Consider the following 14,032-nt stretch of genomic DNA (forward strand, 5'->3'; position numbering starts at 1 on the left):
CAGGTACATACTATCGACGAGTCGAGAACACCACGACCACACGGGGCTGACAAATACACTAGCAAGTTCTTCTTCAGGTACATCCTATCGACGAGTCGAGAACACCACGACCACACGGGGCTGACAAATACACAAGCAAGTTCTTCTTCAGGTACATCCTATCGACGAGTCGAGAACACCACGACCACACGGGGCTGACAAATACACTAAAAAGTTCTTCTTCAGGTACATCCTATCGACGAGTCGAGAACACCACAACCACACGGGGCTGACAAATACACTAACAAGTTCTACTTCAGGTACATCCTATCGACGAGTCGAGAACACCGCAACCACACGTGGCTGACAAATACACTTAACAAGTTCTTCTTCAGGTACATCCTATCGACGAGTCGACAAAACCACGACCACACGGGGCTGACAAACACACTAACAAGTTCTACTTCAGGTACATCCTATCGACAAGTCGAAAACACCACGACCACACATGGCTGACAAACACATTAACAAGTTCTACAAGTTCTACTTCAGGTACATCCTATCGACGAGTCGAGAACACCACGGCCACACGAGGCTGACAAACACACTAACAAGTTCTACTTCAGGTACATGCTGTCGACGAGTCGAGAACACCACGACCACACGGGGCTGACAAATACACTAGCAAGTTCTTCTTCAGGTACATCCTATCGACGAGTCGAGAACACCACGACCACACGGGGCTGACAAATACACTAGCAAGTTCTTCTTCAGGTACATCCTATCGACGAGTCGAGAACACCACGACCACACGGGGCTGACAAATACACTAAAAAGTTCTTCTTCAGGTACATCCTATCGACGAGTCGAGAACACCAGAACCACACGTGGCTGACAAATACACTTAACAAGTTCTTCTTCAGGTACATCCTATCGACGAGTCGACAAAACCACGACCACACGGGGCTGACAAACACACTAACAAGTTCTACTTCAGGTACATCCTATCGACAAGTCGAAAACACCACGACCACACATGGCTGACAAACACATTAACAAGTTCTACAAGTTCTACTTCAGGTACATCCTATCGACGAGTCGAGAACACCACGGCCACACGAGGCTGACAAACACACTAACAAGTTCTACTTCAGGTACATGCTGTCGACGAGTCGAGAACACCACGACCACACGGGGCTGACAAATACACTAACAAGTTTTTCTTCAGGTACATGCTATCGACGAGTCGAGAACACCACGACCACACGGGGCTGACAAATACACTGACAAGTTCTACTTCAGTGACATCCTATCGACGGGTCGAGAACACCACGGCCACACGGGGCTGACAAATACACTAACAAGTTCTACTTCAGGGACATCCTATCGACGAGTCGAGAACAACGCAACCACACGGGGCTGACAAACAGACTAACAAGTTCTATGTCAGGTACATCCTATCGACGAGTCGAGAACACCACGACCACATGGGGCTGACAAATACACTAACAAGTTCTTCTTCAGGTACATCCTACTGACGAGTCGAGAACACCACGACCACACGGGGCTGACAAATACACTAACAAGTTCTTCTTCAGGTACATACTATCGACGAGCCGAGAACACCACAACCACACGGGGCTGACAAATACACTAACAAGTTCTTCTTCAGGTACATACTATCGACGAGTCGAGAACACCGCAACCACACGGGGCTGACAAATACACTAACAAGTTCTTCTTCAGGTACATGCTATCGACGAGTCGAGAACACCACAACCACACGGGGCTGACAAATACACTAACAAGTTCTTCTTCAGGTACATCCTACTGACGAGTCGAGAACACCACGACCACACGGGGCTGACAAATACACTAACAAGTTCTTCTTCAGGTACATACTATCGACGAGCCGAGAACACCACAACCACACGGGGCTGACAAATACACTAACAAGTTCTTCTTCAGGTACATGCTATCGACGAGTCGAGAACACCACAACCACACGGGGCTGACAAATACACTAACAAGTTCTTCTTCAGGTACATCATACTGACGAGTCGAGAACACCACGACCACACGGGGCTGACAAATACACTAACAAGTTCTTCTTCAGGTACATGCTATCGACGAGCCGAGAACACCACGACCACACGGGGCTGACAAATACACTAACAAGTTCTTCTTCAGGTACATACTATCGACGAGCCGAGAACACCACGACCACACGGGGCTGACAAATACACTAACAAGTTCTTCTTCAGGTACATGCTATCGACGAGTCGAGAACACCACAACCACACGGGGCTGACAAATACACTAACAAGTTCTTCTTCAGGTACATCCTACTGACGAGTCGAGAACACCACGACCACACGGGGCTGACAAATACACTAACAAGTTGTTCTTCAGGTACATGCTATCGACGAGCCGAGAACACCACGACCACACGGGGCTGACAAATACACTAACAAGTTCTTCTTCAGGTACATACTATCGACGAGCCGAGAACACCACGACCACACGGGGCTGACAAATACACTAACAAGTTCTTCTTCAGGTACATCCTACTGACGAGTCGAGAACACCACGACCACACGGGGCTGACAAATACACTAACAAGTTCTTCTTCAGGTACATGCTATCGACGAGTCGAGAACACCACAACCACACGGGGCTGACAAATACACTAACAAGTTCTTCTTCAGGTACATCCTACTGACGAGTCGAGAACACCACGACCACACGGGGCTGACAAATACACTAACAAGTTCTTCTTCAGGTACATACTATCGACGAGCCGAGAACACGACCACACGGGGCTGACAAATACACTAACACGTTCTTCTTCAGGTACATACTATCGACGAGCCGAGAACACCACGACCACACGGGGCTGACAAATACACTAACAAGTTCTTCTTCAGGTACATCCTACTGACGAGTCGAGAACACCACGACCACACATGGCTGACAAACACATTAACAAGTTCTACAAGTTCTACTTCAGGTACATCCTATCGACGAGTCGAGAACACCACCGCCACACGAGGCTGACAAACACACTAACAAGTTCTACTTCAGGTACATGCTGTCGACGAGTCGAGAACACCACGACCACACGGGGCTGACAAATACACTAACAAGTTTTTCTTCAGGTACATGCTATCGACGAGTCGAGAACACCACGACCACACGGGGCTGACAAATACACTGACAAGTTCTACTTCAGTGACATCCTATCGATGGGTCGAGAACACCACGGCCACACGGGGCTGACAAATACACTAACAAGTTCTACTTCAGGGACATCCTATCGACGAGTCGAGAACACCGCAACCACACGGGGCTGACAAACACACTAACAAGTTCTATGTCAGGTACATCCTATCGACGAGTCGAGAACACCACGACCACATGGGGCTGACAAATACACTAACAAGTTCTTCTTCAGGTACATCCTACTGACGAGTCGAGAACACCACGACCACACGGGGCTGACAAATACACTAACAAGTTCTTCTTCAGGTACATACTATCGACGAGCCGAGAACACCACAACCACACGGGGCTGACAAATACACTAACAAGTTCTTCTTCAGGTACATCCTATCGACGAGTCGAGAACACCGCAACCACACGGGGCTGACAAATACACTAACAAGTTCTTCTTCAGGTACATGCTATCGACGAGTCGAGAACACCACAACCACACGGGGCTGACAAATACACTAACAAGTTCTTCTTCAGGTACATGCTATCGACGAGTCGAGAACACCACGACCACACGGGGCTGACAAATACACTAACAAGTTCTTCTTCAGGTACATCCTACTGACGAGTCGAGAACACCACGACCACACGGGGCTGACAAATACACTAACAAGTTCTTCTTCAGGTACATACTATCGACGAGCCGAGAACACCACGACCACACGGGGCTGACAAATACACTAACAAGTTCTTCTTCAGGTACATGCTATCGACGAGCCGAGAACACCACGACCATACGGGGCTGACAAATACACTAACAAGTTCTTCTTCAGGTACATGCTATCGACGAGCCGAGAACACCACGACCACACGGGGCTGACAAATACACTAACAAGTTCTTCTTCAGGTACATGCTATCGACGAGTCGAGAACACCACAACCACACGGGGCTGACAAATACATTAACAAGTTCTTCTTCAGGTACATCCTACTGACGAGTCGAGAACACCACGACCACACGGGGCTGACAAATACACTAACAAGTTGTTCTTCAGGTACATGCTATCGACGAGCCGAGAACACCACGACCACACGGGGCTGACAAATACACTAACAAGTTCTTCTTCAGGTACATACTATCGACGAGCCGAGAACACCACGACCACACGGGGCTGACAAATACACTAACAAGTTCTTCTTCAGGTACATCCTACTGACGAGTCGAGAACACCACGACCACACGGGGCTGACAAATACACTAACAAGTTCTTCTTCAGGTACATGCTATCGACGAGTCGAGAACACCACAACCACACGGGGCTGACAAATACACTAACAAGTTCTTCTTCAGGTACATCCTACTGACGAGTCGAGAACACCACGACCACACGGGGCTGACAAATACACTAACAAGTTCTTCTTCAGGTACATACTATCGACGAGCCGAGAACACGACCACACGGGGCTGACAAATACACTAACACGTTCTTCTTCAGGTACATCCTATCGACGAGTCGAGAACACCACGACCACACGGGGCTGACGCTGTTCTACCAGAACGACATGCTGACGGGCACCGTGCAGCTAGCGAGGACAACGTGGCTGGTGTCCACCCTGCACACGCTCAACACTGGCACCTGGCACTGGCTCGAGATCACGTGGTCGAGCACTCACGGATTGAAGCTGTTTGCAGAGGGACAACTCATCGCCTCGTCCCCGTCCCCGTCTCTTACAGAAACATCACGTAATGTCACATGTCCACGTCACATTCAAACGTCACATAATGCCACTTGTCCACGTCACACGGAGAAACATCACGTAATGTCATATATCCACGTCACACACACACAAACAACACGTGATGTCACATATTCACGTCAAACAAACAAACATCACATAATGTCATGTCAACCCATCACATACAGAAACATCACGTAATGACATATTTCCCCATCACACAAAGAAACATCACGTAATGTCATATCTCGCCATTACACACACAAACATTACGTAATGTCGTATGTCCATGTCGCACATAGAAACATTACATAATGTCACATTCCCACGTCACATACAGAAACATCACGTAATGTCATTTCTCCCAATAACACAAAGAAACATCATGTAATGTCACAGCTCCCCATCACATACAGAACCATCACGTAATGTCACAGCTCCCCATCACATGCACAAACATGTAATATCACATCTCCCTATCACACATACAGACATCACGTAATGTCACATATCCACAACACACACACACATCACGTAATGTCACATCGCCCTGTCACAAACACACACACACACACACACACACACACACACACACACACACATCATGTAATGTCACATATCTCCATCACAAACACAAGTATCACACAGAAACATCACGTAATGCCATATCTTCCTATCACAAACACAAACATCACGTAATGTCCTGTATATATCATCACATTTTTCATGCTTATGTTAAATTCCCCTTCACCACAGGCAAACAGAACACGAAATGTTACTCAAATCATTAATGCACAAATATTTTTGTGTATTTCTATTTATTGTTGGGTTTTGTTTGTGTCTTTTTTGTTTTGTTTCCTTGCGGGTTTTTGTTTGTTTGTTTGTTTGTTTGTTGTTGTTGGGGAGGGGGTTGGAGGGTCCTGTTGTGTTTGTTGTTATTGTTTTTGAGGGTTCCTACTTTTTTCTTTGGAATAGCGCTTACATTGTTTCATTAGCAAAGAAACTAACGTTATTTTATTCGATCAGGAATTCACTCGGATCACATGACAATTGGTTGTTCGGATAACGTCCACACCACCTATGGCGGAATTTGGATAAAGAAGTTAGTGCTGAGTCCTCTGTCCAGAGAACATCTTGTTCAGTCTTCACCATACATTCACGGTAAGGCTTTCTAGTGAAATACTCTAATTAAGGTAAACGTCAGTTCGGTAGTGAACGCTCGTATAATAGCTGCCTACAAGACAAGTAGAGGTGGGATTTACCTCAGTAGGTTGAGCGCTTCCATGAGGTGCTTGCGTCACACGATCGAGCAACCTCGGTTCATCTGATTGGGGGTTTTCTCATTCCAACTATTGAACAACAGCTGGTCAAAGGCCAGGGTATGTGCTTTCCTGTTTGTGAGAAAGTGCATATAAAAGATCCCTTGCTGCTAATGGAAAAATGTAGCGCATTATCTATGATGACTACGAGTCAGAATTACCAAATGTTTGACATCTAATAGCCAATGATTGCTTAATCAATGTGCTTTAGTAGTATCGTTAAACAAACCAAACTTTAACTTTACCAGACAACTACACACGCCCTGCTGACAATAAAGTATTCAGTAGTATAATAAACATAGCCATGAAATAATAAAATTTACAAAAAACATAAAAGTAATATTCGTTAAAAAGTCCTATGTTCACCCTAAAAGTAATATTCGGTAAAAAAGTCCCATGTTCACCCTAAAAGTAATATTCGGTAAAAAGTCCTATGTTCACCCTAAAAGTAATATTCGATAAAAAGTCCTATGTTCACCCTAAAAGTAATATTGTCGTTGTATTTTAGTTACTGTGATATTAGAGAAATCATATTTACATTTTTGCGAACAAGTTCATTGTTCAACTATATCCTTGTAAATTATTACGTCCGATTTAATTATTGCGGTTAGTGTCGCTTCATAGTGTTTTAATGTGATGATTACCAATATACCAATGCATGTGATTGTATTTGAAAAACAAGATGTAATTTAAACAATTGTACCTATAAAAATGGATATGAATTGCAATGACGGCAAACTATCTAAATGTGATTGTGTATATAGCCAAATAATGGTGCCACAATGCCATGTCGTTACCTTTTAGTTAAACTTTGATGTCAACACAATGCCCTGTCGTTACCTTTTAGTTAAACTTTGATGTCAACACAATGCCCTGTCGTTACCTTTTAGTTACACTGTGACGTCAACACAATGCCCTGTCGTTACCTTTTAGTTAAACTGTGACGTCAAGCTCAAGCCATTTCATTTCTCATCCGATTTTTATGAAACGTGACATACAGAAATATGATCATTCACTCACGAGAGAATTTACAGCGTTTCTGATGCCTTGTTTTATTAGCTTAGATTACAGAAAATAATTATTAAAATATTTGGAACCCTTCTGTTCTACTCTAAAAGATGGATGTGTTTGTTGGTGTGTTTGTTTGTTTTTCATTTCATTTGACTATCAATATTTGTTGTTTGTGTCTATGTTATCTTTAGACGTCCAGGGTTTACCAGACAGTTTATGTGGTGAGATGACGGCTACGCCTGGACATGGCAGCACATTATCAACAGCACCGACAACGCCATCAACACTTTCAACAACTGGATCAACAACACCATCGACAACACCAAAACCAATCCCTACTCTGGAGCCCATTCCAGGTAATCTCTCTAGTAACATTAATGGCTACTCAGTCAGTAAATGGTGGACTGTCAGACGGAATTTTGTTTTACGAGATTGGGGTGTAAGTAGAGGGGAGGGGGACACATATATAAGTGATGGTTGGTGTTACTGGATACTAGCCAGGGACATCGTTTGGTTTGTTTGGCTTGGTTTCTTTTGTTGTTGTTTTTTGTTTGTTTGTTTGTTTTAAGTACCTTTCAGAAACACATTCGAATGAATTGTTAGTTTTAAACCAATTGTATTATTTTGTTTGCCATGTATAATGTGTAATTGTCAGTTTTAGCTTAGCTTAGTAACTGGTTTAACGTGTCCATATACCACTAGGGTTTCGAACACGCCTATCCCGAGTCCGGTCTCCGATAGGATCGGGGGTCTGACTCGGGACAGGGATTACCTAACAAATAGGGGAAATTTTGAATATTAACGCCAATTGTATTATTTTGTCTGCCATGTAATTTGTATTATTTTATCTGCCATGTAAAATGTGTAATTGTCAGTTTTAAACCAATTGTATTCTTTCGTCTGCCATGTAAAATGTGTAATTGTCAGTTTTAAACCAATTGTATTATTTCGTCTGCCATGTAAAATGTGTAATTGTCAGTTTTAAACCAATTTTAATATTTCGTCTGCCATGTAAAATGTGTAATTGTCAGTTTTAAACCAATTTTAATATTTCGTCTGCCATGTAAAATGTGTAATTGTCAGTTTTAAACCAATTTTAATATTTCGTCTGCCATGTAAAATGTGTAATTGTCAGTTTTAAACCAATTGTATTATTTTGTCTGCCATGTAAAATGTGTAATTGAAAAATGTAGGGGGAGACCTTAATATAGGCATCACCTGCTGGTCAATCCCCAAGTAAAAGTAAAGTTTGTTTTGTTTAACGACACCATTAGAGCAGATTGATATATTAATCATCGGCTATTTGATATCAAACATTTGGTAATTCTGACTCATAGTCAATAGAGGAAACCCGCTACATTTTCTTAATGGAACAAGGAATCTTTTATATGCATTTTCCCACAGACAGAAATACAAACGTCAATAAATATTGTTTTAAAAAACATTGTCAGTAAGCGACAATTCAAAACACTTCCGTTAGTCATTCATTAGTCATCAGATAAGAGGTTTGTTTTGTTTAACGACACCACTAGAGTATATTGATTTATTAATCATCGGCTATTGGATGTCAAACATTTGGTAATTTTTACATATAGTCTTAGAGAGGAAACATGCTACATTTTTTTTCAATTAGTAGTGTCACAGTGCTAAACTTCAACTTTATAACAATACGGATTATATCTTTATTTTTACATGCGCATTAATTAGAATGAGTTAATTGGTAATCTGACGTCTGCCATGGTATCCACTTAGAGACATGCCAATCAAACCAATTAGTGTCAAGCACTAATTAAATATGTAACGAGCAATATAAGACAATACAATTTAATTGTATTGCAGACGTCTGAACGGGTACACCTTGACAACTGTATATTACATAGATACGTGTTTAGTATGCGTCTTATAAATAAGGATAATTTACCCATGAAAGACAGACTCGGGGAGAACAGATACTGTTCACACGCCTTGAAGTTCTCTCACAAAGCACAAACTCTACTGGAAGATCCGAGAGACAGTTTTGTAACATAAGCAATGTCAACTCTATCGGGAGACCTGTGTGTCATTCACCCAAACGCTCTGACTTGCATATTATCTGTATCACCATGTTGTTAACTTATTAATTACGTTTCATGTACAATACAAGAAACCACATCACCAGCTTGAGATTTATGTTGTTACTTCATTAACATTCGTAAATTACGCTGTGTTAGTAGCAAGGGATCTTTTATATACACCATTCCACAGACAGGATAGCACATACCATGGCCTTTGCTATACCAGTCATGATTTACTGGCTGGAACGAGTCATCAGATAACATTGAACATTTTGGGTTGTGGAAAGCCAGAAGACTGATTCGTTGGCTCGAGGCTAAAGTAACGTATTAAGGAAGTGAGGGCTGCGTACGTTATCGTGTTTACTTTAGTAGACAGGCATTCGTCAGTCTGTACAGTATTAGACGTGTGTCTTTGATATTTCAATTCTTTTTTCAATTATTCATTTACCTAGAACTTTACAACTCATCAGTACAAAAACCACATACCTTACATACAATGCCTGCACAATTTACATGGGGAAAGTGGGGTAGACGCGGTGATTTTTAAAAATATATACAATTCATTACATGGGGAAAGTGGGGTAGACGCGGTGATTTTTAAAAATATATAGAATGTAGTCTAGTGCAGGAGAATACAATATAACAATGCACATATAAATGCGCATACACATATACATATACATATACTTATACTTATACATATACATATACTTATGTATATATACATATACATATACATATACTTATACATATACATATACATATACATATACATATACTTACACATACACATACACATACACATACATACACATACATACACATACTTATACACATACTTATACTTATACTTATACATACATATACATATACTTTTAAATTTATCAACCTGACTAACCATATTATACATACAGTGGCTCGCATTATGTAATATTCAAATATATATTTACTAAGTTGATTTAATTCTTTAATATTTTCAACACTTAATAGCATGATAACCTCATAGGCTGACGGGCTTTTCCAGTAAAAGGTTTTTTGATATACTTACTTTTTACATTGTCCTATCTAAGACATTCTAATAAAAAAAATGGCTTTATTCAGATTATAATAAATACAAGTTCTTTCCGTTCTTTCGATATTTCTATACCTTCTCGTTTCCACAGTTAAAACGTGTGCTGATAATCTTAATTTAGTTAAAGGGACATTCCCGAGTTTGCTGCATTGTAAGATATTTCCGACTAATAAAATATTTCTGCGATTAAACTTACATATTAAATATATTTTCTTGTTTATGATATCAGTTTCTGTATATTTAATGTTTCTAGTTGTCTTAATATTTGTAAGAAGCCCGAACTGGATTTTGTCTTCAAATAATTTCGTACGTACGAAAAAATCATTTTTAGGAAATAAAATAAAATTTAACCTAGTACAAATATTAGAACGATCAGAAATACGTTTAATATACAGCCACTAATATTTTATGCAGAAAAAAATATATTTGATATGTAATTACAGTCGTCAAAATGTCTCTGTTAGTCGATAACTTCTTAAAAATTGCAGCAAACTCAAGAATGTCCCTTTAACAATATGCGCTTTTGTTTATCAATACATCCTTTACTTTTGTTTACAGGCGTCATTGCCAAATTTTGTGGGGGTTTACTGATTGATTGATTGGTTGATTTATTCCAGAGTGTAATATACCGCTGTGGAACAGGAACTTTACGGCTAATGACGTCACGACTTCGTCTGACGGCTACAACACTTCAGCGGCAACCTCCATGATAGACTGTTGCTTGGGTTCGTTACGCTTTACGTTTCTATGTGTGATTTGTTTATACATATCTTTACACGTGCTCATATTTTAGCACACCTCAGCTATGTGGACTGCTGAGTCATTAAACTCTCTCTGGATGGGAGTCGGTACTGAGAATGCATTACATGGGGAAAGTGGGGTAGACGCGGTGATTTTTAAAAATATATACAATTCATTACATGGGGAAAGTGGGGTAGACGCGGTGATTTTTAAAAATATATACAATTCATTACATGGGGAAAGTGGGGTAGACGCGGTGAATTTTAAAAATATATAGAATTTATTACATGGGACTAACCCCCCCCCTCCCCCCTCCCCCCCCCCACACACACACACTAAGAATGAATTTTGAGAAGTGATATTTCACACTGTTGGGTTTTTACAGCCATATATCTCCTCGTTGTAGGCAAACTAAGGGGCGGATGGTGCCCTGACCCTAACACACTCAGCTCCCCCACACGGCCGTTCATTGAAGTGAGGTTCAAACAGCCAATCGCCATCCAGTCTATTGAAATCCAGCCACCGGAAGTGAACAGCCCAACGAGCCGCGTGACGAAGTATCTGACGACGTATTCCGTGCAGTACGAGCCGCTGCACTCACACTATCTCAAAACGCTGTCCAGTCAGAGTGGACCCGTGGTAGGTTTAACACACCATCTCGATACGCTGTCCAGTCAGAGTGGACCTGTGGTAGGTTTAACACACCACCTCGACACGATGTCCAGTCAGATTGGACCTGTGGTAGGTTTAACACACCACCTCGACACGATGTCCAGTCAGATTGGACCCGGTGTAGGTTTAACACACCATCTCGACACGCTGTCCAGTCAGAGTGGACCCGGTGTAGGTTTAACACACCACCTCGACACGCTGTCCAGTCAGATTGGACCTGTGGTAGGTTTAACACACCACCTCGACACGATGTCCAGTCAGAGTGGACCTGGTGTAGGTTTAACACACCATCTCGACACGATGTCCAGTCAGAGTGGACCCGGTGTAGGTTTAACACACCACCTCGACACGCTGTCCAGTCAGATTGGACCTGTGGTAGGTTTAACACACCACCTCGACACGATGTCCAGTCAGAGTGGACCTGGTGTAGGTTTAACACACCATCTCGACACGATGTCCAGTCAGAGTGGACCCGGTGTAGGTTTAACACACCACCTCGACACGATGTCCAGTCAGAGTGGACCTGGTGTAGGTTTAACACACCATCTCGATACGCTGTCCAGTCAGATTGGACCTGTGGTAGGTTTAACACACGACCTCGACACGATGTCCAGTCAGATTGGACCTGTGGTAGGTTTAACACACCACCTCGACACGATGTCCAGTCAGATTGGACCTGTGGTAGGTTTAACACACCACCTCGACACGATGTCCAGTCAGATTGGACCTGTGGTAGGTTTAACACACCACCTCGACACGATGTCCAGTCAGATTGGACCTGTGGTAGGTTTAACACACCACCTCGACACGATGTCCAGTCAGAGTGGATCCGGTGTAGGTTTAACACACCATCTCGACACGCTGTCCAGTCAGAGTGGACCTGTGGTAGGTTTATCACACCACCTCGACACGATGTCCAGTCAGAGTGGACCTGTGGTAGGTTTAACACACCACCTCGACACGATGTCCAGTCAGAGTGGACCTGTGGTAGGTTTAACACACCATCTCGACACGATGTCCAGTCAGATTGGACCTGTGGTAGGTTTATCACACCACCTCGACACGATGTCCAGTCAGATTGGACCTGTGGTAGGTTTAACACACCACCTCGACACGATGTCCAGTCAGATTGGACCTGTGGTAGGTTTAACACACCACCTCGACACGATGTCCAGTCAGATTGGACCTGTGGTAGGTTTAACACACCACCTCGACACGATGTCCAGTCAGAGTGGATCCGGTGTAGGTTTAACACACCATCTCGACACGCTGTCCAGTCAGAGTGGACCTGTGGTAGGTTTATCACACCACCTCGACACGATGTCCAGTCAGATTGGACCTGTGGTAGGTTTAACACACCACCTCGACACGATGTCCAGTCAGATTGGACCTGTGGTAGGTTTATCACACCACCTCGACACGATGTCCAGTCAGATTGGACCTGTGGTAGGTTTAACACACCACCTCGACACGATGTCCAGTCAGATTGGACCTGTGGTAGGTTTATCACACCACCTCGACACGATGTCCAGTCAGATTGGACCTGTGGTAGGTTTATCACACCACCTCGACACGATGTCCAGTCAGATTGGACCTGTGGTAGGTTTATCACACCACCTCGACACGATGTCCAGTCAGATTGGACCTGTGGTAGGTTTATCACACCACCTCGACACGATGTCCAGTCAGATTGGACCTGTGGTAGGTTTATCACACCACCTCGACACGATGTCCAGTCAGAGTGGATCCGGTGTAGGTTTAACACACCATCTCGACACGCTGTCCAGTCAGAGTGGACCTGTGGTAGGTTTAACACACCATCTCGACACGATGTCCAGTCAGAGTGGACCCGGTGTAGGTTTAACACACCACCTCGACACGATGTCCAGTCAGATTGGACCTGTGGTAGGTTTATCACACCACCTCGACACGATGTCCAGTCAGATTGGACCTGTGGTAGGTTTAACACACCATCTCGACACGATGTCCAGTCAGATTGGACCTGTGGTAGGTTTAACACACCACCTCGACACGCTGTCCAGTCAGATTGGACCTGTGGTAGGTTTAACACACCACCTCGACACGATGTCCAGTCAGATTGGACCTGTGGTAGGTTTAACACACCACCTCGACACGATGTCCAGTCAGATTGGACCTGTGGTAGGTTTAACACACCACCTCGACACGATGTCCAGTCAGATTGGACCTGTGGTAGGTTTATCACACCACCTCGA

General features: G+C 43.0%; 1 protein-coding gene across 2 annotated transcripts in view; it reads left to right on the top strand.

Moving 5' to 3' along the window:
• LOC121382784 overlaps positions 1-14,032 on the top strand; it is a 40,507-nt gene that overhangs the window by 9,080 nt on the left and 17,395 nt on the right. For both annotated transcript variants that reach the window (XM_041512385.1, XM_041512386.1), the window contains exons 3-7: positions 4,689-4,936; positions 5,956-6,090; positions 7,451-7,615; positions 11,003-11,110; positions 11,533-11,765. In XM_041512385.1, coding sequence (XP_041368319.1) covers positions 4,689-4,936; positions 5,956-6,090; positions 7,451-7,615; positions 11,003-11,110; positions 11,533-11,765 — 889 coding nt within the window. The remainder of the gene's footprint in view (positions 1-4,688; positions 4,937-5,955; positions 6,091-7,450; positions 7,616-11,002; positions 11,111-11,532; positions 11,766-14,032) is intronic.

This window comes from Gigantopelta aegis, chromosome 10, assembly GCF_016097555.1.
Source record: "Gigantopelta aegis isolate Gae_Host chromosome 10, Gae_host_genome, whole genome shotgun sequence".
Lineage (NCBI taxonomy): Eukaryota > Metazoa > Mollusca > Gastropoda > Neomphalida > Peltospiridae > Gigantopelta > Gigantopelta aegis.